At 40.3% G+C, this 27,268-nt stretch overlaps 1 protein-coding gene across 1 annotated transcript in view; it reads left to right on the top strand.

Annotated features, from left to right (window-relative positions):
* LOC121942083 (protein sidekick-1-like) overlaps positions 1 to 25,765 on the top strand; it is a 269,452-nt gene extending 243,687 nt beyond the window's left edge. The window contains exons 32-46 of the mRNA XM_042485177.2: positions 3,264 to 3,367; positions 3,509 to 3,579; positions 4,379 to 4,517; positions 6,731 to 6,787; positions 6,967 to 7,068; positions 9,435 to 9,550; positions 16,695 to 16,881; positions 16,987 to 17,124; positions 17,207 to 17,368; positions 18,000 to 18,125; positions 18,661 to 18,825; positions 19,436 to 19,573; positions 22,553 to 22,673; positions 22,778 to 22,907; positions 23,899 to 25,765. Coding sequence (XP_042341111.2) covers positions 3,264 to 3,367; positions 3,509 to 3,579; positions 4,379 to 4,517; positions 6,731 to 6,787; positions 6,967 to 7,068; positions 9,435 to 9,550; positions 16,695 to 16,881; positions 16,987 to 17,124; positions 17,207 to 17,368; positions 18,000 to 18,125; positions 18,661 to 18,825; positions 19,436 to 19,573; positions 22,553 to 22,673; positions 22,778 to 22,907; positions 23,899 to 24,207 — 2,065 coding nt within the window. The 3' untranslated portion in view covers positions 24,208 to 25,765. The remainder of the gene's footprint in view (positions 1 to 3,263; positions 3,368 to 3,508; positions 3,580 to 4,378; positions 4,518 to 6,730; positions 6,788 to 6,966; positions 7,069 to 9,434; positions 9,551 to 16,694; positions 16,882 to 16,986; positions 17,125 to 17,206; positions 17,369 to 17,999; positions 18,126 to 18,660; positions 18,826 to 19,435; positions 19,574 to 22,552; positions 22,674 to 22,777; positions 22,908 to 23,898) is intronic.
* The last annotated feature ends 1,503 nt before the right edge of the window (positions 25,766 to 27,268 follow it).

The following is a 27,268-nucleotide window of genomic DNA, read 5'->3' as shown; positions in this document are numbered from 1 at the left end:
TTTTTAGTTTTGTTATTTTGTCAAGTTTTGTCACGTAAGGCAGTTGTTTTTTGGTTTGTAAGCTCCAAATAAAAGAAGTGATAAAGTACAGTATGGTTATTTTTAACAGTCTGGATTGAATTTACAGAAAAATTACTGCAGAGTACCATTGAACATGTATAACTAACAGGATACAGTGATAGAGGATTTTGGCAATATTGTCCACTCCTACTTGGAATAGTGTAGTTTAAGTCTAGGCAGGGTTCCCATGGTCATGTAAAACCTGGAATGGTCATTGAATTTCATAATCACATTTGTAAGGCCTTGAAGAGTCATGAAATGAGATAAATGTATTCAAAGTTTTGGAAAAGTCCTGGAATTTTGTTGTATTTAACGAACTTGTTACAGTAATCTTCCACAGATAACCTTACACGTAATGAAACATTAGAGCAAATTTATTTTCTGTAGCTGTCGATGTAACGTAGCTCTTATATCCCTCAGTGAGTGAACATTTTGTTTACCATCACATACATTTCTGAATTTTCTCCCTGCGCACCGTTACTCCGTCCATGTATGCTGGCTGGAATTATGCTTTGCTGCTTACATAGCTTTGCTGTTTACTTTTAAACTCAAAATAAAACTTCTCAGAGGTGTAGTTGTAAGAAATATAAAAATCTTTTTCAAAGACTTAGTTTTTCAAAGTCACTGGGGCATTCCACATTTGGCAGACAGTGATATAACTTCTCAAAGGGGCCGATCCTTTTTTCAAACACCAAGCAAAACAGACATTGGATTCACTCGTTCTGATTTTTAACCATTCTCCAAAATCATCAGATCGTGGTACCATAACAACATTTTAGTTCAATAAACAGAGGTCTAGATCTTCTCGTCCTCCTCCCAGGACCAGATAAGATAACACATAGGGTAACATAACCTGCCACAGTGACCTAAAATATGTAAATAACTTAGCTGTGTCATTCACAGGTAGAGACAAAAATTAAAATTAAGAGCATGCCTGTAGTGCATGTGAAAATATGTATCATATCTATTATACCTGATATCTTAAAAAAAACAGTTATTATTAGAAAAAATGACTACAAGTCCTTGAAAAGTCCATGAAAAAGTTTTGAAATGTCTGGAAACCCTGTCTAGAGAGTGACCTTGTAGGTAGACGTGTGAGTAGTGAAAAGGGGGGTGGAAATACGTCCTGTTACAATTTATTTTTATTTATTTCATTCATTTATTGATTGAATCGCTCCTTTTAACTCTTATTAATTATTAGATGTGTGCAATAAAAAAGACCGACTTAAATTTTAATCAGTTCCCTACGGTGTGCATGGGAGGATATACATTTAAACTTTTAGCATTCTACAAGGCACCATAGACTTGTTCAGCTAACAATGGGTTCCTTTTCATTTGGCTGATTGTAAGTGGCTCTAGAGTAAAGTGTTTTCAAAATGACTGATTAAATTATAATTCTGTGCTTATTAATGCATTCACCTTGCGCAGAGGAGAAATGCAGATACAATGTTGTAGTAGCACAGCAGTGAAAATACTCCAGCAGGGGAGACAATTAGGAAACATGTAAGATGATTATTATTCAAGACCTTGACTGACTTTCAAAGGCTACTGAAAGAGCAAAAATATGTCTGTTGTGGGGCGGGGGACATATTTCTAAAGTGTTACAGATACCCAGTGAAGTTTTTGTCCACTCATCCAGCTGTCTCACCTTAATTATCAAATCAGACTGTATTTCTCTAGCACCTCTCATTATTTAATATGATTTTACTCTGATTCAAAGCTCATTACAGATGGTTGATGTGCTAATAACACAGTCCAATTATAGGCTGTGAAACAATAAAGTACGGGTGCAACACCAGAAGGTGCAATGCTCACACATGGTACATCTTTCAAATAGAAAGAAAACTTGTATTAACAATTGATGTATCCACTGCGATGTGTGACAATTAAATGTTAGTATTGAGAAAAGTTTTTGCTGATTGTGATGCATGTAAAGCACAGCTGGTCCTGATGAGCATCCACACTGAGACACGTCACCTTCAGCTGTTAAAGTGACGAATCCAATGATCTAACTCCTACAGTTTTGCACATGAAGCTGTTGTAGTGGTCTTTATAAAAGTCTCAAGCGCAAAACTGTGGAAAATATTGTCAACGTTATATGAGAATAGTGGAGCAACAAGCCCAGCAGCCTTTCAGTTCAAATTAACAAATTAATTATTTTAGACCTGAATTCTGTTCAGACATGTTTTTAAAATATACATTTTAAATAATGATAATAATTTTAAAATAAATTAATGGTTTTTTTTTAAATTAATGAAATCAAACTTCCCTTAGGTAATGGGACTTCTTGTACAAAAAAAAATAAATAAATAAACTGATTTTTAAAAGCCCAGTTTGTAGGGGGATACATTTTCAAAAATGGTATATAATATTCATAACTATTTTTTCATTAGTGCATGATAACCTGAAAATAAGAATTGTTATGATTTGGTTACCTTAAAATAAGCCGTGAGTATTCACATATGAAGCTGGTCCTGGACCCTTCATGTTTTTGCAAATGCCACCATAGTTTTCCTTCATACTTTACACACGGGAGAAGGTTTAGTTGCTTGCAATCTTGTAATCAATAGATGCAACTAAAGCCAACACATTAGACCTTTAACCCTTTGAAACCTGGATCGGCATCACTTTTCTTGTTCTGCGTTCAGACGCCTTTCACAAGTATTTAAGACTTTGAATCCTGAGCAAATTGGTTTGATTTCTTTTGGGAAAAGACAAAGAGGAATTGGACAAGAAATGTCCCACAAATTCCAAGAAATTGGTAGATTTAAAATGTTTTTAAAAAAAAAAAAAAAAAAAACCTATGGAAAACTAGATTTATACTAATTGCAACTATATATGTAAAAATATTTTTACAGAATATTTATCATTTTTAAGGTTTTTTTCTGGTTGTTGCTTACTCTCCTTTTTTTAATCTTGTTTGTTTTCTTGTTTTTATGTTTTCATTTTCAGGTCATTTTCTTGTACTATAAACTATTTTTAATGCTGTTTTTTGGGTCAATTCCTCTTAAACTAGTCATTGCCTTCTTCCCATATCTTTGAAAGAAATCAAGCCTATTTGCAGAGCTTTCAAATGGTTGAGAAAGAGAGAGAGAGGTGTAAGGATGAAATCAATACTATGTATATTAATATAGTATTTAAAAGTTCAGTAGCTGTTTTTCGTCCCTCTGTACATGTAAGTTTGTCTGTGCGTGTCTCTACAGGCTGAAGCCCTTTACATCATACAAGTTTCGGATGCTGGCCACCAATGATGTCGGTGACAGTGTCCTCAGCAAAGAGACGGAGGCTGTTACAACTCTGCAAGATGGTGAGAGACTGGGAAAACTGGGGTGGAATGAAGGAGGGAGACAAAGAAATATGTAAATTTAAAAATATAACAGACAGCCTTTAGCAGTGTGTCTGTGTGTCTTTTTCTCCCTCACTGTCTTCCTGTGTGTTTTCTCTCCAGTGCCTGACGAGCCTCCAGTGATCCTTGCAGTGAAACCAACAACCACTACCTCAGTCCTGGTGCAATGGAAGGTATTTAAAGACAGATGCACACACAGTATACACACACAGACAAACCTACACAAGAAAACTTTGAGTGCAGGTTAATCATCTATGTTTGGAGAACCCTGCAGGCTTACTGTATGCAGTGTTTATATGTGTGTTTGTGCTGTTGTGGGTGGATGCAATTATCATTATTTATTGAACCCGGAAAGGTCAGAGGGCAGCGCAGACAGATTGGAGAGATGTTGAGTGGGAGGGACGGACAGACGGAGGGACAGACTGTCCTGGCTGGGGGAGAGAAATGTTCAAACTCTTAATGAGGATATACCAGCAGGAGAGAATGTTAGAGGGCGAGAGAAGCAAACATCAGCAATGTCCAACTCCAGAGGGGAGAGAGGGGAGTTATGGAAAACCAGAGGTGGTTTCAGAGAAATTCTGACATGTGAGTAGACAGTAAATACCGCCTGGCTACATCACCGCTTGTCACTCTTCCTCTTCTGTTTGGAAGTGTCTTCTCTCACTCCTTCGAGCCTCATGTCAAAGCAGAAGGAGGCAATGAAAAAACAAAGCCACCAGCAATTTCATCATCCTTTACAAGAGTGCCAAACCCACTGAAGCATCACTTTGTCTGTGCGGGTTACAGCCGGACCAATCGACCAGCCCTTTAAAGTGGACTGCTGATAAAATACTGCTCAGCCAGCCTGTCAGTGTCCTGTCAGTCACCTCACCACTCTAAGAAAATGAAAATGAGCACACACTTTCTTTTTGAGAAATTGAGTGCTAATGCTTTGCTACATGTGCCTGTGTGTGCTTCTTCGCATGTTTTCAGCATCCCAGTGACGACACTGTCAATGGGGTGTTGACTGGATACCGGCTGTATTACAGAGAGCTCCCAGTAAACAACTCCACTCTCGCTGAAGCAGAAGTCCAGGCCACTAAAAACAACACCACAAGTGCCCTCATTACAAGTGAGTAGTACTGATACCTGGGTTGTAGCAGTATACTAGTTTCACAGTATACCATGGAATGACAATTGTCAGGGATTATACTATATCTAAGGTACAAGAAAAAAAATGCAACCACATGGAGAATCTCCTTTTCTCCTCTTCCACCTGTCAGACACACCAGCTTGTGCCACACACACACACACACACACACTCACACTCATGCAGCAGAGAAAATGTCAGAGAGAGTTTAGGCTGGTATCACCAATCTCCATCCCCTGCCGAAAATACATCAAAATCAACAACGTTGGATTACTTCGGACATCCCAAAAACTCGAACACAATCTCTTCGTGCAGATCAAAGCATTGATAACAATTCCCTAAAGAAAAAAAAATGTGAATGTTTAAAAGTTGATCATAAAATGCGCCACCAAAATTATTTTCCACATTCCGGCTCCCAGCTACATCTGTGTTGGCAGTCTGATTTACTAACAAACACACACTGACCCTGATCTGACCACATGAAGAAACACACACACAAACTCCCCTGGTTTGAGGGGCTGACATAACTGAGTGTGTGTGTTACATGTACAGACAGGAGCAGTCTGGCTGCGCTTTCACGCACCTACAGTTGATGTTAATTAGTAAGAATCACAGGACATTTTTTAAAAGACTCACAGCTGAAGCTATTTTTCATGTAGCAGTTAATTGAAGATACTAAAGTGCCGCTGTGTAAACTAATGTATTTCAGATGTTATAGTTACATGCCGTTTTACCAGGTTAATGATCTGTAATATTCTATTTTGTAAGTCAAGAATTCTAACTGTGTTAGTTGTTTTTACCGTTATACTGTGAAACCATGATTTTTTTCTGAGATAGTTATTGTACCATGAAAATCTTATACTTGTATTAAACACATTATATTAACTGATACTAATGGTAAATGTTCACTAAGCCCCACTCCCAGCAGCTTATATACTGTTGCTGTGCCTATCAGACTCTCTGCACAGCACATATGCAGTTTACAGTAATGAAAATGTCAGTTTTATCACCTCAAATTCTCCTCAAGTTTTTTAAACTATTGGTTCTTGCTTGCAGATAGAGGCTGTCACAAGCAAGGCTCATATCTGTAGTTGAAACGGCTGATCACTTGTAGATTTTGTCATTTGTAGATAACAAGCTAATAAAGCCAGTGTTAGCTTGATGCCTTGATTAAAACCCCTTTTTTTTTCTTTCCTTTTTAATGTTCTCAGCTGACTCGTTTTATAATGACAGCCCTGTTAACAGGTCTTAAATATGCTTTTAAAGACAACATGCATGATGTCTTGCTAAAAGAGTGAGGCTAAAGCTGCATGTCCTCGGCAAAAAGTCAGCACCCTGATAATCCCTGTAGATAAAAACAGCATTGTTCGTATTGTATTGCAGTGTAGAGCAGCATACTCATAGCATTCAAAGTTTGATGAGGAAAAATAGAAAGTCAGATTTATTTCATTCTACCATAACCCTGTTTGACTGCGCTCTACTCACATACTTAATATCACTCTTTGAAGAGAAAAGACTTTTCGGATGAGGTGATAGGTAACTTCCCCAATTCCAGTAAAGAGCAGAGCAAAACTTTTAACATTAGTCTAAACTCTGAAAGCATCTAGGACCAGGTTTCACACAGTGCTTCACTGGTCATGAATATCGACTCATTCTTTTAAATGTAATTTGTAATCGTAAGTACACTGACATTGCTCATGGAAGGTTTATAAGCTGATCGTAATACTTAAGTGTTTAAAATATATGTTAACTGTTAATGCTGCAGCACAAAGCCGTCATTTTCCATGTAACTCATTTTGCAGTGTTTTTGAAAAGATTCTCATTCAGAGGTCAGAGAAGAAAAAGATGTTTTATCCACAAAAGAGCAGGTACCGTGACACAAAGACTGTAACCATGGAGAGACTCAGCAGACGGCCTTCACTGTACAGTAATTCACTTATGAGGCCACCCATATTGCACTTTAATAATGTAATAATTAAATGTTATTATTCACTGTACAGCCTGAAGTGCCTTATGTATTTAGAGTGGAGACTGAGTGTCTGTTCTTGAGTCTAGGAAGAGTATCGAAATGTGTCCATATGTTTTACTTTTAAACACACAATTTTATTGAATATCTTATTATAATTTCACATTTTATTATTGAACTTGCAACATTTATTGATGTCTGCCTCCATCTTTCTTTTACTCTTCCCAAGCCAAGAGCACCTTCAAGACAGTCAGCAGTGCCTCGCTAACAGAGTTTGAGCTGACACGTAAGTAATTTAAAATGGAACTGGGAAGTTAAGCTCCCAGGATTATTATGTGTTAAATCATTTTAGTTACCTTGATAGGCAACAATCGTCAAGAATGATAAGAAAAGTTGCAATAACATTTATTCACTTTGCATGTGTGTTGTATAAATGTAAATGTAACTATTTTTATTTGTTTGTAGAGCTGAAGAAGTTCAAACACTACCAGATCGTTATGACAAGCTACAATATCATCGGAGAGAGTCCACCCTCCACCCCTGTTGAGGTGTCTGTCGGAGAGGCAGGTGGGTGCAAATAGAAGGAAGCTGTTTGACTGGTCACATTTTCAATGTATGATCTACACATTTTGTTAATAAACATTTACACTTGTAGGATAAAACATCAGAAAAGCTGTTTTATCCTCAAATATCAAGCTTCTTTCTCCAGTGTGTTTAACATTTAGTGCTTTGTTAAAAGGTTGCAGTTTGGGTACACATTTAGTTCAGAGCTGAATCCTTAAATCTTCCCATCCACTTATGCCTCATTTCCACTGCATGGTTCGGCTCAACTCAACTCACTTTTGATGCCAGGTCCTTTTCGCTATTTTGTTTTCCACTGCGGATTGTACCACCTCAAAGAAGGCAGGTTCAGCCGATCTCCATGGCGATGCCACCATCACATCATCTCTAACACAACACTCTCTGAATCCTTTAATCTGCAGCAAAACAAAGGAACAGTTGAACTTCATCAAATGCACATCATAGTGTATGGCGTAATTTTTTGCTTGCTGCCTTTTTTAAAAAATATGGATCAAGTAAATTTGAAAAAAAAAATGTGGTCCCTGTTGACTTTAGCTTGGCGATTTAAAAATGGCGTGTCATGCAAGTGGTGTTCAAGCAATAGCTTCCAGGGCTAAAAAATAAATCCAACATGGAAGTGCCAACAACTGCAGTTCCTCAAATGGCCACATGAGGCTGACTCCAGAAGCAAGTCAATCCCCATAGACCCCGTTAAAATGCTTTACAACAGAAATAAACATGTTTACCACCTGGCACCAAAAAAACTGTTTTGGTCTCTGTAGATAATTTCAATACTCATGACAACTCTAAAAGGGCTGGATTTTTTTTTTATAAATCAGCTGTTTACATATGTTAAAAGGTTAAAGTTATGCATTATTGAGGATGCTTTGAGTGACAGTCTGTATGCCAATAGTGTCTTCAGCTTTTCAGTCAGACCCATTCCTCGCTCCTCTACAGCCCCACCCTCTCGCCCAAATATGGGCACTAGCCACAGGTCTCTGGCTCAAAAAAAACCCAAAATGGGCACAGCCAAGATGCCGAACACAAGGCTTCAAAACAGGAGTCCACAAACCAGTGGGTGACATCACAGTGACTACGTTGATTATTTTTACCGTCTGTGGGGACATTTCTCTGACCAGTCTGTGGTCTGCAGTGTTATCACTCTGTCTTCTAGTGTTGATTCAGCTCGTTTGGAACATCAACCGAAGTCATTACAAAGAAAGTAGCAGGTACCAACTTGGCCAATAGAAATCTAAAAGAGAGCTTGTTGAGTTGAGTGGAGCTGTGCCTTACCTTATCAGTGAAAATGATGTGTTACTGCTGTGCTTTTCCCAGCGCTTCAACTGTTTCATCAACAGATGGAGTCTGCTCAGTTGTTACGGAGATGGATCTGTTCACATACAAGCTCAGTAGCTGTCACAGTTTCATCCATAGCACATCATCTGCTTTGGAGGACTGTGTGATATGTGTGAAACCTCTGGAAGACGTTAATAAGAGGACGCTGAGTTGAGATTGTTTTGTTGTTTTTATCTGTTTTGTCTGCTTTCTGTCACTCTCTTGTCCTGTCCATTGCTCTTTGTCTTCTCATTCTTGCTTTGTCCTCTCCACACCCTCAAGTGACATTGCCCTCTGTGTGTGTGTGTGTGTGTGTGTGTGTGTGTGTGTGTGTGTGTGTGTGTGTGTGTGCGTGCATGCGTGCGCGCGTGCGTGTGTGTCTGAAAGTGTGTCTGAAGGTGTGTATAAGTGTGAGTGCATATACATCTGGACACATCTGAATGTTGTCAAGATCTCCACAAAGTCATCTATTCTGAAGTTATGGCGGCCAAAACCATGTTTAACTTTAACTAGCGAGTCAAATCATGGATCCATTGCACAGGCAGAAGTGCAAATATATTACTCTCACACACTCAAATGTACCCACACACGCTACTTCAAGGCAGGCAAACATAAACAAGTGTGGCTTAAAGACATTTGCACGTTATGATAGTAACACCCCATGTTTTTGCGATTTTCCCTCGACGATCTCACACTCCCTCCATCAGACCAATGCCACATTCCTATTCAGGGGATGTGTGTAGTTTGTGCGTGTAAGCCATACATATCACATGCAGATGAACGAGAGGTGAGGATAAGTAGGGGGAGGCAGAAAAAGGCTGGAGGGGAATGATGAAATTGGGTGATATGGCCTTTTCTTTAGCCTCAGGTGCACACTGCTGAGTGTTCATGCATATGTGTGGTACAGTGGAGTAACAAGGTACCGCCTTAGGCCCATCCTAATTGGAAGAGTGGAGCATATCTTCTCTTCTTCCCACTCTAACACCCAGCTGCACACAAACAGTAACTGTCTAACGAAAACACCTCATCTTCTGCAGCTCCATCGGTGGCTCCTCAGTCTATCAGAGTGTCCGCTGTGTCTCCCTCAACCCTGGAAGTGACCTGGGACACGCCCCCCCTTGAGACCCAGAATGGACTCATCCAGGGATACAAGGTGACAACCAGGAAAACAAACACAAACACCTTATTGTAGGAAATACATACAAGATGGGAAAAGACCCAAACACTAGAGATGAGCAAGTATAAATTGGCATCCTCCAAGACAGAGAAATGAAGCCAGTGTGGAAGTGCCAAAAACAGCAGTTTCTCAACTGGCCACTTGAGGCTGGCCCCAAAAGTGAGACACTCCACATAGACACCCATGTTACAAAAAAAGCCAAAAAACTTTACAGCAATATCAAGCATGCTTACTGTGCGGTACCAAAACCAGTTTGGGTCTTTTTTGCTAATTTCAACATCCATGACAACTGTAAGGGGGGTGAATTTTTTATAACTCACCCATTAAGGCCCAAAGTTACACATATATAAGTGTGGGGCTGCTTGAGTGACAGTCTGTCTGTCTAGACACTGATGTCTGAGTTAGATCCTTCATTCCCTTACAGCTCCAACCTCTGGTCCAAATATGATCACTCCTGGCTCAAGATTGTGACGGTCATAATGCAGGACTCAAAGTCAAACCAGTGGGTGACATCATGGTAGCTATGTATATTATTTGTACAGTCTATGGCATGTACAGAGATAGTTTTATCTGCCCAAGCAACTGAATTATCAGTATACATATCTGTACTCAAAATGGGTGGGGTTTATAAATGAAATGGGTGGGACTTAAATTGGACATGGGTGGGGCCTGACTAGTTTTTATATTAAGCCTGAAATTATATGATATGGGTTGATCAGGAGTTGATATATTTATTATTCATTAAAAACATTTTATGGAACAGCATCTAGATTTAGCTATAGATCATTTTAATCACAGAGGTAAGAGCTGAACACAGCCTATTCAAGTAAGGGTTTTCCTTTATCAAGTATGAGTAGCAGCCATTTGCCGGCAAAAAACAATAAATAAAAATAATAAAAAATATAAATAAAATTAAATCAATCAGTCAAAGGGCCACTGATGCACCATGGGCATGTGATGTATGCAGGCAAAATAAGCCCCATGTCCATTCAAAGTTAATGCAGTTCTATTGTAAAAAAAAACAAACTTTGGCCCACTCAGGTGCATGCTGGTCCTCCTTGTCTACCTGTCTTAATAACCGCAGGTGCACCATATTATTACTTTATCAAATGAAAAAACAAAACAAAGTATTACTACTACTGCTACTACTTCTACTACTACTACCACTGCTACTACTACTACTACTAATAATAATAATAATAGTTAAACTAAACAAAAAACTAGTAAAAGAAAACACTATTTAAATCTAATCTAAATAAACCAAACAGAATAATAAAAGAAAAACAAAACAACATGGCTCGTTAGTTAGCAAAAAATGACACTATCAACAACTCGCTCCAATAGTATGGCTATTGAGACTTTAATCAGATGATACTTGTACTCGCAACAAGTACCGGATACTCGTTTCATCAAAGTATTCGGCTCCACCCTACCAAACACATCCACACATGTAAGTACTTATCCTATGAGTGTCCGTGTGGTAGAGAAAGCACACAGCACTGTTTCTGTCTGCCTTTTAAATGTCTCTCCTCTTGTCTTGGAGGGGTTTTGCTCTGCTGCACCTTCAAGTGTCCTGCAGAGAAAGAGAGAGAATTAAGTTAGAGGAAGAATCTGAATATCCTTTAATGGTTTCAATATCGCTCCTCTGCCCGTCTCTCCCCCTCAACTCCCCTGTCCCACCCCCTCGCTCTTAGTACTTCAAACACAAGGTTATCTGTCCTGCTTTAGACACATTGATTTCTGCCCGAGCAGAGGGGGGAATGGAGAAAAGAAAGGAGGGAATGTAATATTTGCAGAGTGAAGGAATGAGATGAGCAAGTGATCCCTGTAGAATCCTGATTAGAGGAGAGGATCGAGGGAATACGTTTAAACTACCAGAGCCGGATGGACACAAGGAAGGGAGTGTGAGGCAGAGGGGGTTAACGGGATTAAGACGAGAGAAAAAGAGCAAAGAAAGAATGTTTAATGAATTTATAGGTTCTGACTTCTGTTAACACTCCCACTCTGTAAGATGAGCAGCAAAGACGGCAGGTAGGACTGAATGTAAACTTAATTTCAAGTACATTTTTCAACAGTTGAAGTTTACTTAGATGCATTAAAGGGCTTGTTAAACACACTCAACATGATGTGTAACAGGTAAGACCAAACTATTACTCACACACACAGGGTTGCACGTTATCAAATGTGTGGGCAGATTGATCCAAATGAGTCATTCATATTTTGAGTGAAGCCCTCCTAAACTGCAGATTTTCCTTGGAGTATGATTTTTTTTTCTTAATACTTTATCAAGATAATCCATCATGCTCTTCCTGTCAAAATAGGTCAGTGATTTCTAATAGTGGTGCTACGCACATAAATAAAAACCAGAAAATGATGAAGTGTTTCCTCCTTTGTAAAGCAAACATCCAGCTGCTGTTTTTCATCAAGACTTAAAGATCCAAAAATCAACTCTAACTAATGAGATGGTTGGAAAAATCCATTTAAAGTTCTCATCTAATCACATCATAATCATGTTCATTCATGACAGCTTCAAATTGTTTTTAAGACTAATCCTGATGGTCTCACGCTCTCACCAAATACCAAAATAGATCCTCTACACAACAGTAGAGTGGATTACAAAATGGCCCAGACTTTTTACCAAACCATTAAAATAAAGTATCACAAGGAATGTTGCCTAAATGGAAATGCCACTTTTATGCAGAAAGTAATATATTTTGATTTTAAATTGAGTATATGGATGAATTATTCTGTATCTCATTATTGAAATAGCTTGTGGAAGGACAGAGATGGTATAATGCTGCCCTCAAGTGCTACTCATAAGCTGCTACTTCCAAGTTTGGAGGGTTGTAAATATAGCTTATGGTGCTTTGTAGTGCCTTCTTTTAGGAATAATAACAAAATGGACCCCCTTTACAAAAAGTAGCTTTTGTCTGTTGTTTTACTTTATAAACCAAACTGCACAGAGACAGTACATGTTGTAGAAGAAACTGTTGATTATATATGTAGCAGCTAAGATGCATTTTAAAAAAACATTGAGTTACTTGAATAACCAACATAAATCACTTACCCCATCAATTGCTGCCACAGATCTGAATACTAAAACCATTTTAAAAACATCCCTGCTGTGTTAGGTATCAGTAAGATCAGTGTGTGTACTGCCTTGTTGTCATACACTGAAGCCGTTTTTATCAGAGTCTCACACATTCATTTATTTGTGGCAGCCTGCCACAATTAAAACATGTACTGCCACAAATTAATTTTATACTTTTGCAGCTGCACTGTTCATTAGGAGTGCTATTAGAATATATTTACAGTTCAGTTATGTATTGCACCACATTCATGAAGTGCAGAGCATACTCTGGGCACAGATGGGGCAGCAGAACACCAGTGCAGTAAAATGTGTAACCTTACCGTTCATTGCACTGGGTCGAAAAGTTTGCGTTCACTTGCTACTGCAGCAGCTGAAATTTTTATGCCTCCATGCCAGCTTGGCCGGGGGCATTACATTTTTGGTGTTATCCATCCATACGTCCAATTTTCATGAGCATGATATATCACAAACACCTTGAGGGAATTTCTTTAAATTTGGGTCAAATGTTCACGTGGACTCAAGGATGAACTAATTAGATTTTGGTGGTCAAAGGTCAGCGGTACTGTAACCATCTCTTTCTTGTGAACGGCCTCGAGGGAGTTTCTTCACATTTGGCACAGATGCCCAATTAAACTAAAGAATGAACTGATTGCAATTTGGTGGTCAAAGGTCACTGTGACCTCACAAAATATGTTTTTGGCCATAATTCAAGAACTCATGTGCAAATGATGACAAAAATTCACACAAGTGTCTAATAAGGTAAAATGATTAAGTGACCACATTTTTTATCCAAAAGGTCAACTTAACTGTGACATCAAAATATTCTGTAAAAACAAATTTCTGGTCATTACTCAGTGAATGTGGTTCCATGGACACGAATACCCTGTATATGATTGGGTTTTTGCCATATCCTGTTTATGTGTTTTAGAATGTAAACACCATACTCCATTTTTAAGAAGCATGATTGTGCCAGCTTGAGTACTCGAAAAGAAACTGGTATGTATATGCATAATATGAATAACCAGATTTTTTCTGTCCTCATGTTAACAACTTATCCCGAATATGATCATAAGCAGGATAAGCCTCATAAACAGGTTATACATATATATGTAACTGCATTAATGTTATAACTCAGGCGCAGAAGGAGAGACATTTGGTCAAATACTAAGTAAGTGACACTAATCTTGGGTGACCACCTTGTAACTGTGCTGATTGTTTAAATCTGCCGGAGGAAGATGTGCACAAAGCATCCACTTTATCGCAGACATGGATATAAACTGTAACTGCAACTTGCATGGTTCACAAAGCAGTAATTCTAGTTTTTATTTGCATGTTGTTGTTGGCTGACATGACACTGATGCAAAATACATCAAAACAGTTACATCAATATCTGGCAGTTTCTCCCTTTGTATCCATCTCGTTGACCAGTGGTTCACAAAAAAAGAAATTCCTGCCTGCCAGTAATTTTAAAAACCACAGTTTCAGGATTTGATCACAGTTTGCGTGAGCTAGGAGCCATGTACGCTGTGATTAAGAACCCAGGTGGCTGATTGTCGTCAAATGCTTGTCAGGGAAAACATAAATGTGCTGTGGTTGAGCACGTTCAAATCAAGAGCATACTTTTTTCTGACAAATATATCTGTGAATTTGGACTTGAAGCAAAAACATTTAAGCTCAAAATAAATTAACCATCATCAGAATAAGCACTATGACAGCTGCTGTGGCTATTTTCTGATACACTCTTGTGTATCCAGAATGCTTTTTCTGATTCATCTCTAATTCATGAGGCTCAACCACCTCTGTAACCTTGCTGTTAGTGTGTATCTGATATGGTTGTATGTGTGGGGAAAGTCAACGGGTTCCTTTTCAAACAAAGCCTTTTTTCCCCTGGGCTCTCAGCTTTTGTGTACAACATTAATAGACGAAAATGTTTCCTCAACATTCGGCTGAGATTAAACAATATTCAGTGGTTTGTAAAAGTACACATTTAAAGCAAGTAGCCGCACTAAAGAGTATTACAGTGGATATGCACCTGTCCGGTGCCTTTATGAGCAGGAGGCAAGCTGCTTTAATGCATCAAACAGATTCTGTTACTGGATATGCATTTATATTGGCTGTTTACTGGCAGCAAGATATCAAGTCTATTGCTTATCTTTTTTTCTCTCATTATACACAACCTGTTTCATTAAAAGTATGTGACCTAGACTATAATATAAAAGTCACCCGTTCAGGATTTCTAGAATACTTTGTTTTCTCAAAGTCAATTAGGTAACACATTTCTCAAATCACTACAGCTATATGAAACTTAACCAAGAGTGATGAATTGGTCTGTCTAAGGCACCGAAAAGCCACAGAAACAATATTCCTCAATGATAACTAACACAGAGTCTGAACGTTAAACCTACTTCATCACAGCTTTGAATATGTTTTATTAAAATAAAAAGATATTTTTCTGGCATCATTAAATTGAGACATTCTCACACCATGAGGGCTTAATATTGATCTCATCATACTGGGTATAATAATCAGGTGACCTTTGTTCTGCTCAAGCATGCAGGGATTGACCAGAGTGGCCTGTGTGTCTTTATCACTGGCCATTGTTGTCAAAATGAATGGTCACGTCCATGATTATTGGTTCCACATGAGCATGAACAGTGAACCATGGATTACGTTCTACATTTTTGATTGATTATGTGAATCAGTTTAAATGAGCAAATCTCATGTTGTATGATGGCAGAGTCTGTTGTGTGAGGTTAAAAAATACTGTGCACTGAATTTAGGTTTAGGACCTGATGGGTTATGACTGATATAAAGCATCCATGTTAGCTGCGTTTCCTGGTACCTCCGTATTATTAGGCACTAAGTCATAAGTCTGAAAGATATCTGTTATAATTAGGACTTGGATGTTGACATCATTAAAACTATTTATAAGTTGATGTTAATGCTATTTAATTATGACAACTCTGACATGACATTAACACATCATTGTGCTTATAACTGCTATCTAATGTCAGTGAACATACAAGTATGATGAAACTACGTATTTAAAGGTCCACCTTAAGGGGCATCTAGGGGCAGAAATGGAGCATAATATTATGTTGTCATTGGTTTATAATCACCTGAAAATAAGACTTGTTTAGGTTTTGTTATGTTTATATCTACATACGGAGCAGGTCCTCTTCTATAGAATATGTCTTGCTGCTCCAAGTAGCTCAGAATCGACAAATCAAATACTGGCTCTGGATAGGATCATTCATGTTTTTCACGTCAGCCACCATAGTTCTCTACACTTGGCACAAGGAGATGTTTCAGTTGGTTGCAGTTGGCAACCTTACCAGTAGATATCACTAAATCCTACACATGAGCCCAGAAATATTCGATTGGCAGTCTGCGGGCCACATTCGGCCTAGAAGCAACGTCCGAATGGCGAATATGTAACTACATATGGTGTCTGGAAGGACAAACAGGAGACATTGCTATTTTTTACCACACTCATTCGCATGTGTTTAAAATGTGTTACCAAAAGCAAAAAAAGGTTTAAAATAAGCTGCTGATATTGTGTTGCCCATCCACATTTCCTGGTTTTAAAATGCAGCTCAGTGGTATTTGTAATTGAATAGCCCTGCAATACACCTTAAAGGAGAATTAAGACTGGCCTTAGCTATTAGCAGGTATTCTGAATTTAAAAGTAGGAAGAGAAAGAAAGTTTGTCCATTGTCCTCAGCTATGTTAAGATACATCTGCATGAAAAGAGAAAAGGTTTGTTGTGCATGTCTAGACCAGACTGGTGGTATCTGCAGGAAGAAATTACACCTGCGTTACCCTTCTGTTAAACTGCCAACGCCAAAACAAATCTCTCCATATCCTGTGTATATAATGTGGATCGATCAGGAGACCTCAGGAGGAATGGATAGAAAGTAAATAATATATATAGTTGGCAGAAATTAAGTGAGGGTGAGAAGGAAACAGGAGGAGTTGTTTGGAGAAAAACACAGCCAGTGTTATTGACAATGTTTTCCTCTGTTACAGATCCACTATTGGGAGAGGGACAAGCAGAACCAGACTGAGAAGGTCAAGGTGATTTTTGTCCCAGACACTCGTGTGCACCTCACTAACCTGACCAGCTACACGCCTTACCTGGTCACTCTGACTGCCTTCAACACAGCTGGAGATGGCCCACCCAGTGACCCCCGTGGGGCCCGCACCCTGCAGTCTGGTAGGGAGTGGTTACAGTTCAGTTCTTTAAAACCATATTAACAAGCATCATGATACAGTATTTGATTTCCCTTATTTCATTCATTAACATCCATTTGTCCTGCAGCTCCCAGCCAGCCCAGTTACCTGTCCTTCTCAGAGGTGACAGGAGGAAGTGTCAATGTGTCCTGGGGAGCTCCTCTAACTCCTAATGGACAGCTGGAGGGCTACAGGGTCATCTACCAGCCCACTGCTCCTGTACAAGGTACACACATGCTTTAAACACACACACAAATACATGTTTAGGAGGACACTGACATTTCTTTTAATTGTCTGCATGAGAGCAGGAGTGAGTAAAGTGGTGACAGTGGATGTGAGGGGCAGCTGGCAGAGATGGCTGAAGGTTCGAGATCTCGTCAAAGGAGCAACATACACATTTAGTGCTCAGGCTCTCACGGTCAGCTATGGACCACCCATCCAAGCAAACATCAGTGCTCAGCCTGTGCAAGGTAGGCATGGCCGTAAATCTGTGTGTGTGTGTGTGTGTGTGTGTGTGTGTGTGTGTGTGTGTGTGTGTGTGTGTGTGTGTGTGTGTGTGTGTGTGTGTGTGTGTGTGTGTGTGTGTGTGTGTGTGTGTGTGTGTGTGTGTGTGTGCTCTGTTCGTACAGTCATATTATGGCAACTCAACCATGACTGCAACTAATGATTATTCTCATTAGCAATTATTCTGCCACTTCATTGTTTAGTTTATAAAATGTCAACAAAAAAAATAAAGTTTTGGCTACAATAAAACACGTGCAATTCTGTACCCAGGTGCTTGTGATCCATGTAAATTTGAGCATACCTGAAATGATCTTAATTCATTAGACACAGACAAGAAATTCCTGGTTACATACTCAGTTTAAAATGTTAGAAAATCACCTGGTTGTAATTTTATTTATGTGCTGAACTGTATTGTGCGTATGTACATGTACACACTACAGTACGCTGTTCTGAGTTTTTTCATTGATCATGTTATTTTATATATTTTATATGTTTCTGTTGTTCCACTCATGTCAGTAGAATCCTGAACAACCAGCAATTATTGAAAAGGTTAGGATACGTTTTCAGGAAATGAATTGTTTGTCTCTGACATGACAGGCTCCCCTGGGTCACCTCTGGAAATGTCCATCACCAAGACGTCATCTGCGCTCACTCTTCACTGGTCAGAGGGAGATATGGGTGCAGCACCTGTCACCGGATATGTTATCGAGGCTCGTCCATCAGGTAAGATGAAAACACATAAACATCACTAATTTACTTGACATGTACCTTTTCATTATGTGCACCAGTTCTCTCTATTGATTAATAGCGAGATTGAGCACTACCCTGCACTAAACCTCACTGAGCGAAGCTTTCTTCAGATTCATAAAGACCTGCTGTGCAAATCAAGTCAGTAGCAATTTTGTAATAAAGATTACCAGAGGGTATTAAATATAGACAAAGAATGACTGCAGGAGAGATTGTACGCTCCGTTATTATTCTACCACTGATAATAATGGTAATACCCCTTTTATTAATGATAATAACTGTGATCATCACCACATTATCATCATCATTATCATTTTAAATGTAATTTGACAATTTGTAATCAGATTCTGACATTTGAAAGGGAGTAATTCTCAAATTAAGCACTCCCTCTCATCTGTTGGTTTGACCATCAAACCTCCCCCCCTCCCTCCCCCCCTCCCTCTCTCTCTCTCTCTCTCTCTCTCTCTCTCTCTCTCTCTCTCTCTCTCTCTCTCTCTCTCTCTCTGTGCAGATGAGGGAGTGTGGGACTCCTTCATCAAGCTCCTCCCTTCCAGCAGCAGGTCCGTTTCACTGCCGCTGGAGCGCCTGAGGTCGGGGATCAGCTACGAGTTCAGAGTCATCGCTGTTAATCGCTATGGTTACGGACAGCCGAGTGCACCCTCTGCTGCTCTTGCTGGTATAATCACAAACCAGCACACACAGATACACAGATACACACATACATACGCACTGGTGGATATAGGGCTAATTAATATATCCAGGGTGATCCAACTTGTTTAATTGGGGTTTGACTGAATGTCCAGCCAGGTAGAAAAACTGTAGGAAGTTACTGTGATTGTAAATGTGTGTTGGGCTGCCATCTAGAGGCAGAGTCTCACAGCTACAACTGTGCAAAGTGAAAACAGCCTGACAGCCTGACAGCATGACTGTTTTTGTTGTTGTTGTTGTTGTTGTTGTTGTTTTCCATCTGTGTCGTGATAGTTAATGAAAAGTCTTAAATCAAGACATTCACACAGCTTCCTGTCTTCTACCTAATAAACTGATCAGAGCAAAGAGAAACTTCTAATCATCTATAGTGTTTGTATTGAATTGTATGAAGACTCAACAGGATGAGTATTTTGACAGCAGGAAGAGTCAGTTATCTAAAAATATATTTTACAGACTTTGAAGAATGTTTTCTGGTCCTGCGGGACAAACCATAGCATCAATTTGATCTTAAGCAAAAGAAAAGTTGATATCCTCCTCATGTGTTCCCACTTCTCTCTGTTTCCTCTCCCTGTCTGCAGCGCTGTCAGAGCGTCCGTTCTACGAGGAGTGGTGGTTCCTGCTGGTCATGGCTCTGGTGGGACTCATCCTTATTTTGGTCCTGGTCTTCACACTGCTGCTGCATGGACACAGCAGCAAGTACAAGGCCTGCGGCACAGGTCTGTGGCTCTGATGTTCATGCTCTAGTGTGATGCTTTATAAGGTGACAAAGTGGTGATATTCAGGATGTTTTTTTGGCAAAGGATGTATTTTTCCTCTCCTCAGTCTCACATCATTCAACTCACCGTCAGCTGCCTCACTACACCCCCACCTCCTCTGATTTATTACAATGTACTCCACTTTTTGTGATTCTGAAAAGCTGAGACGTGCATAAGTTCTCTTGTACTGAATGCAGCACAGACTTGCCTCCAGCAGTCTTGTTCCTAAAGGACCAGCGCCACCTGTAAGGGCCGTATGAGAGAGGAAAACAAGGTCAGCATTGTTCCTCCAGCATCCTGAAGCATCTCAGGAAGCGTTTTCTCCCCGAAGCCCCGCTGTAATTTCTGAAGGTTTTTGAATGAGGCTTTGGATTAATAGTGAAACAACAACAGTAACTTTAAACTAGACCCAGGAAATTTTACTTAACTGGAAAGAGGGTGACTACTTAAATGTTATAACATGTTGTAAGAAAAGGCCATGACACACCACATCTGTATTTTTTTTTTTTCAAAGATATTTTTTGGGCGTTTTTGCCTTTAATTGATAGGACAGCACAAGTGTGAAATGGGGAGAGAGAGAGGGAATGACATGCAGCAAAGGGCCGAGGCCGGAGTCGAACCCGCGGCCGCTGAGGCGAGGACACAGCCTCTATACATGGGATGCCTGCTCTATCCACTGAGCCACCAGGCCCCCACACATCTGTATTTTTGCATGCATTTTTTTAAAATCCTTGCACACTGTGTCTGCTGTGTTTTATTACTCTGTTTAATGCAAAAAATTGCAATAGAAGCTAAAATGTGAAGACACATTGGCTCCCTGTCACCACCCTCTGCCAACATCTTGCATTTGGCACCGCAGCTACCTGCATGAGCTGAGCTGTTCTCCCTCTTTTTTTTTCTAGATAAAAGAAATCAAACCAGTTTTCTCCGGTTTTAAAGGTTTGAATGCATGTGAAAGGCGTCCGAATGCAGCAAAGGGAATCTGATGTCGTTCTAGGTTTCAAAGGGTTAAACCCTCTCATGAAAAATATTGCAGCTGACCTTCAAACATTCATATCAACAACACGGTGTTGTCATAGAAAGAATTTGTAACAAATGCATGAAATGGAACCAAATTCCTCTCAAATCTGAGTGCAAATTCTTACGTGTCTCAGTTTTCATTTCTTAAACACATTGTGTTTTACAGAGAGTAACTACACCAGGTTGTAAATATGGTATGTGTATATATGTTTGGTTATACTAACTACTCTACTCTTATTCCAAAAAGGAAAAAAAGAGCTGTTCTCCCTCTTTGTCTCCACACTGTCATTCTCTCTCTGTCTGTGTGTGGTCTTCATCATCTATTACATCCTCATCATCACTGTCATCCCCTCACCTGAATATTATACTATTTGACCTGTTGAAAGTAAGCTTAGTGATAAAACGGTACTTTGCAGCCTGTTCCTCTTTCTTGTTGTGGATTTATGTCTGCCGCAAGTCGTGTCACATTTTCTTCACTGCTGCTTGAATGACGCAGGTCATTTTTATTTTTAAATTCAGACAAACAATACTTGGACTTGGTGTGCAATGGCCTTTAGTTTGAGACATATTTGAGTTGTTTTCAAAACTTAAATTATCCATTTATCAGCAGTTAACTGCAGAAAGAAATGCAAAACTAGAGGAGCGCTGGGTGAGCGCAGACCACCACCAAGGCCAAATGCCTTATCTCGCAATGTTAACAAAAGTGAAAAATAATTGGTTTATCTGCCCTGGGATTCTGATCGGCTTCAAAATTTAATGGCCCATGCTGCGCACTTCCACCAACTTTCATGAAAAACAGGCCAATAGTTTTTCCACCATTCCTGCTGACAAACAGACAAACCAGCAGACCAACAAACCAAAAACATAACCTCTTTGGTGGAAGTAATTAGAATTAAACAGTTTTCATTGCAGGTATTTAAACGAAAGCCCTGTTCAGATCAGATTCACTCCTCTACTGAGAAATCCCACAGGATAAAAGTTAACTCACTTCCCAGTTTCTCACACTCAGATCTGCGGCTCTGTTGTATTTTATCTCGCACCACCTCCGCAGGGTCAGTTAGGGAGCGCAGCAGCCTGGAGCTGCAGGAAGTCTCACTCAAGGATGCTTACTGACATACTGAAGGACAAACCCCCCCTTCATTATGACAAAAAATGTTAGTTTGTTTGATATGTTGCCCAGTAACTCCTCTAAAGCTCTGGTTCTTCATGTAGAGGCTTTTCTTCCTGTTTTCATGTGAGTTTCTTCTTCTCTCGGGCTTCCTGTGATGTTCTCCATTGTGGGCGCAGCAGGGCTTTTACAGTCACTTTGTGTGTGTGAGTGGGGGTGGGGTGTGGGGGGGTGGGGGGTGAATGCCAACATCTGTAATGCAAAGTTAGCCCTGACAAGTGCAGGTTACTTCAGGACAGCTGTTAATCTGTGTTGCTACGGAAACCTTGGCACAACCTCTGGGCAGCGGAGCGTTGAAACAGAGTGAGGGAGGTGCTGTAGGAGGACGAGCACACAAACACAAACAAGAGTGAAGAATCAATGAGAGTCGGTGGGCAACAGCAAATTAAATTTTTGTTCAGATGACCTTAAATCATCCAGAGCACCTTGTTGTGTTCCAAACGGCAATCATATTTCTCCCAATTTAAAACATTGTTTCCTTTATTGTTTCATTTGTTAGGGTTATTGGTGGATAAATTACGAAAGTATTCTGCCTGGTTATTGCCTGAGTGACAAAATATGCATCCTAGTTTAATTTGCTTCTCATTCTCAGGCCTAAGAGGTAACTGAATACACAATGAATAAAATGGAGATTGCACATGAACTCGGAGTACAGAGGAACAATTGCACAAAAGATTCTGCCTCATACAAGTGACTGAACTGCTTTTATTAATCTCAACCTTTTACATCTGATTCCTTTTATTTTACTCCAGGGAAGCACATGTCCACAGCGGAGGAGTCGGTAACGCTGGACAACGGAGGTTTCACTGCTCTGGAGCTTAACAGCAGAACGCTCAACACCAAGAACTCCTTCCTGAAAAAGAACGGCACCAGGTATGTGCTCACTTATTCACACACACACACACACACACACACGCACGCACCTCCAAGTTATTCTTGGGATATTACATGTATTGTTAATGTGTGTGCACGCCCAGGTCTCCTCCCAGGCCGAGTCCAGGTGGTCTCCACTACTCAGACGAGGACATCTGTAACAACTATAATGGAGCCGTGCTCACAGAGAGCACCACACTCACTGAGAAACCTACCGAGGTCTCTGAGTCAGAGGTATCTCTTTCTCTCTGTCTCTCTCTGTCTCTCAGATTCAAATGCTTTTTTGTACTGATTGGAAAGGAGCCCATGTTCATAGGGTGTCCTGGTTCCTGAGAAGATAAGACATATTCTGTGTAATTATGAGGAGGGTACGCCCACACTGCTGTGCTATCAGAAAAACGCACAGCACCACAATATAACTGTAACTGGCCCCAGTGTAAATATTTTTTCTTGCGCCCTTGCCTCACTCATAACATATGAGTACATGTCTCTTTGAGTGACATTTTGCAGGTGAAGGCCAGTTGGGTCACTGGGTCTGTGCCTGTTCAGTTATTAATCTGTACATCGTCATAAAGGCAAAAACTGCAACATTGTACAACATTTTGAACCAAGGATGTTGCAGTCTCTGGTCAGCCCAACCATTAGGCCATCCCACGGCCCCTGATTTGTTAAATCTGGAATAAAAAATGTATCACAGATGAAAGAAAGTCAAACCAGCCTTCCACTGTCACGCCACTGTGAAAGCTGATTAAACAATCTTGTCATTTTCTTTTAGTGCAAACTGGGAATATGTCTGACAGAAAGTTCTTTGAAAGTAGAAATTGACTTCTCTGTACTGTAAGCGTGTTGTCAGCCTGCAGTCTTGCTTGTGGAAGAAGCAAAGAAAAGGCGGAGGTGAAAACTCAAGAGAAGCCGCATTAAATGGTTAAAATCACTGAGCTGTCTCTGACTTTCCGTCTCCACCGATTCAACGTGCTGAATTAGAAGTGCCAACTAAGAAGAATACCGTGTGATCTCAGTGTCTTCGGTTCAAGTGAAATCTTTCCCCATGTTTCCTGTCTTTCTCTACTGTCAGATAAATGCAAAACCGACTACAAATAATTTTAAAAACTACAGGTGATATACAGCCTTGGATGTCCTGATGCGTTAAACCTGCATGTCTGCTATGTGTCTGTCTCTCTGATAAACTGTCAAACTCCAACCCCCGCTGTTTGTTTGTGTTTAGTTAACAGACAGCGACTACGAGGACGAGCAGCCCAAGCACTCCTTCGTCAACCACTACATGAGCGACCCCACCTACTACAACTCCTGGAAGCGACAGCCCAAAAGCCTTAAACCAATGGGCGCTCCTTTTGGCTACGAGGAGTGTGCCACTGCAGACACAGAGCCCTACTACCAGACCGTGGTCACTCAGCACAACACGGGTGGTGCATACACACCCACAGGGCAGCCTGCGCACACACACGTCAACCCCAACACCAACCCGCCTCCAGGGTCACGCACCCCTGTGACGGGATTCTCCTCATTTGTTTGACTCTAGAGACAAAACCTGCACAAAATGATACACACCTGTACACAAAATGAAGGAGGGGGGGGCACGGTGTGTGTTTGAACTAAAGGAGACAGAGCCGGCGGCTTCGGAGGAGAGGGAAGGACGAGATGAGGAGACATGGGACGAACTGGTGACGAAGCAGCCCTTCATGCCCCAAAGAACTAAACCTACACTTCTCACTCGCCTTCTCCCCTCGTTCACAAAGATCCTCACTGTGTCGAAGAGTGTGTGTGTTGCCCTCCTACTCTCTTACGCCTCTATGTCACTGTGCTTACACACACGGTTACTGTTCTTGTTCCCACACACACGCACACACATTCACACCGGAGTACACCACCAGATATTCATGCCTATTCCAGAGACTCTCCAACGAGAGCTAAAAGCGGCGGCTACACATCCGTGTAAATGTCGAGGGGAGAATTTAACCTCGAGCTGGTGGATCATGGAATTTCTGCACAACGCTTTTTTCTCTGTTTTCTGTATTTACACACAAGTGCACAAATACAAACGCATGCACTCCCTGATGCGCCATTTCACTGTCTCCCACTGGGAGAGGAGAACTTCAAGGTTGAGGAGAATCATTATAAGACGGCACAGAAGGGAACGGCTTTTTTTGACAGACTGGTCCATGTACACAAACACAAAGCTGTCTGCTTTAAAACACCACAACAGAGAAAAAAGAAAAAAATAACAATCAATAATCACAGTTTTTGACCTTGATAAAGGACGAGCGTGGGCGAGGGGTCCCTCAGAAGTTGAGGCATAGTCAGTGAGAGCGTTGTGTGGTTCATGAGAGTGATGCATTCAGGGTTTGGGTCAGAATATATGAAATACATGTTTTTTACCATCTGCTGTCAGCTCTCCCTCTACCACAGCCTCCCAAGCCATAATGCTTGCACTGAGCCGAACCCCAAACATTTCATCTTTATTATGTTGAGGTTTTTTAAAAGTTTGAGTGTGTGTTGGAGTGTGAAACGTGTGCGTACAAGCATGCGTGTCTGCTCAGACGCCTGTTTATCCATCTCTGTTCACTGCTAAGCAAAGTGTGCCATCGTATGTATGTTTGTGTTTTTGAGATGGATTTTGTACAGGAAAACCCTTTTTACTTGTGTGCTGTTGTATGTGGTTCGGACACGTTTGTGTAATTCAGGGCAGATAGTGAAACAGCGCAGGAGCGAGTCCACAGCTACACGCACCCACGAGAGGGAAAAGGAGATTGTTTAACGGGAATCATAAAAATAAAAAAAATAAGCTGCAGAGAAAAAAGTGTGGAACAAGGATATTTTAGAGATTCATTCTTGTTCAAATTGAATGTGATTGAACTCTGAATCATAAAGCCCCGCTGTCTGCCCCCTGGCCTCGACCCCAGCAGCCAGGCGGACACACTTTGTACCAAGTGCAAACAAAAATCATGTGTAAGTTTTTGCTCATGTATAATTTAAAGATTCCTCCTCCCTCCCAGCCAGCCAGCAGCCTCCTTCACTTTGTCACGCTTGTTTTCAGTCCCATTACAGTGTGTGAATAAATGGTCATTGTTTAACAGTGTGTCTGTGTGGTCTGTTTTAGCACTGAGACAGTGAACACGTCTCTGCAGATCATCCTCTACATTACACTAACTGAATTAAAGATGTGTCTTAACACTTTGTTACCGCCTCAGTGACCCTGAACTGAACTGTCTGAATTCTCTAACCAAGTCTGTGAGCTTTGTTAGACTATTTTAGTCAAGTAGCCCAAAGAGGGAAGAACCAGACCTTTATCAGTTGTTGTCTATTAATTATTATCGATCAGTGTTCTGCTCAGTGTGTGACACTTTTCCCTGAACAGTGGTGTTCAGGGATACTGACCGCAGCAGTTAGTTACATTATTAAAAAATGATGTAAGAGATCGTTCAGTACAGGCAAAGAGTGTTCACCACACATTACAAACAAGCAAAGGGTTGGTTCACCCAAATTTTATTCAGATATTTTTGTTTGTTTATTTGTTTCACATAATACAAAGAACAATGGGGATAAAACATAAAAAAAGTACATGTGAGGGTAGTAGAAACCTACACTGGCTTAAATAAAAACCACACCCAGAAAACATGTGAATAGTAACATGCAAGCAATCAAAACATCAGTAAATTTAGCTTCTAAAATTTCAAAATTTCACAGCACAAGTATTACTAGTATTTGTCTCCTGGATTTCTGTCTCCCGTCCACAGTGGAGGTAAACTGAATTTTGCATTGGGTGATCAAAATCTTAAACAATTATGCTTAAAAATTCAACAGTATAAGTGTGTTTTCCAAAATCAATCCTTCACTTTAGTTGCTCTCCAAAAGCCGTTGGTTGCATGGGCAGAATATGGGACAATAGGCCCCTGGGAACAGATACGCAAAAGGCCCCACCACCTCTCCTACACAGGCACAAGAAACACAAGTCCCCTTTTTCCTGCCTGTCCAAGGCAGGTATATATTACGCCATATACCGCCTCGCTGTTCGCTATAAGGTACGATCGTGTAGTGAGGGGACAGAATGGTCTCGCCACCACATAACAGAGACAGTGAATGATTGTGATTGCCATGTTATGCCATTGTTAGTGTTTATAAAGCGCCACTGACATGTATGTTTTATGTCACACCAGAGGCTGAGGCTGTCGTGTTAAACTTTACGCCCATCATGCCTCTTTTGTTTACGAGATGTTGGCATGTTGTCTATAATTGCACACTGGAGCAGAACGCAGCTGTTGTTTGGTTCTGTATAAAAAAAAAACCCCACAGAGATCAGACCTCGTAGTGGCCCTATAGTGTGATCTATGTTTAAAAATGTCTTTTTTTCAAATTAAAAGTGTGTTTGATTATGAAGGAACATGTTAAAAAATCTTTTTAAAAAAAAATATATATAGCGGGTTTTTTTGTAATTTGTGTGACGTGATACTTTAAAATATTGAATATGTAATAGACATTAAAACACTGTTCACACTGATGAAGACCGATAGAGCTTTGAGAGGTTCACAGTTGATGCAGCTTAAATGTTGAATGAAAATTACACAATTTAACACAGA

This window comes from Plectropomus leopardus, chromosome 3, assembly GCF_026936395.1.
Source record: "Plectropomus leopardus strain MGB_pleo_1.0 chromosome 3, ASM2693639v1, whole genome shotgun sequence".
In the NCBI taxonomy this organism is placed as follows: Eukaryota; Metazoa; Chordata; class Actinopteri; order Perciformes; family Serranidae; genus Plectropomus; species Plectropomus leopardus.
This window is presented reverse-complemented; position numbering and strand designations above follow the sequence as displayed.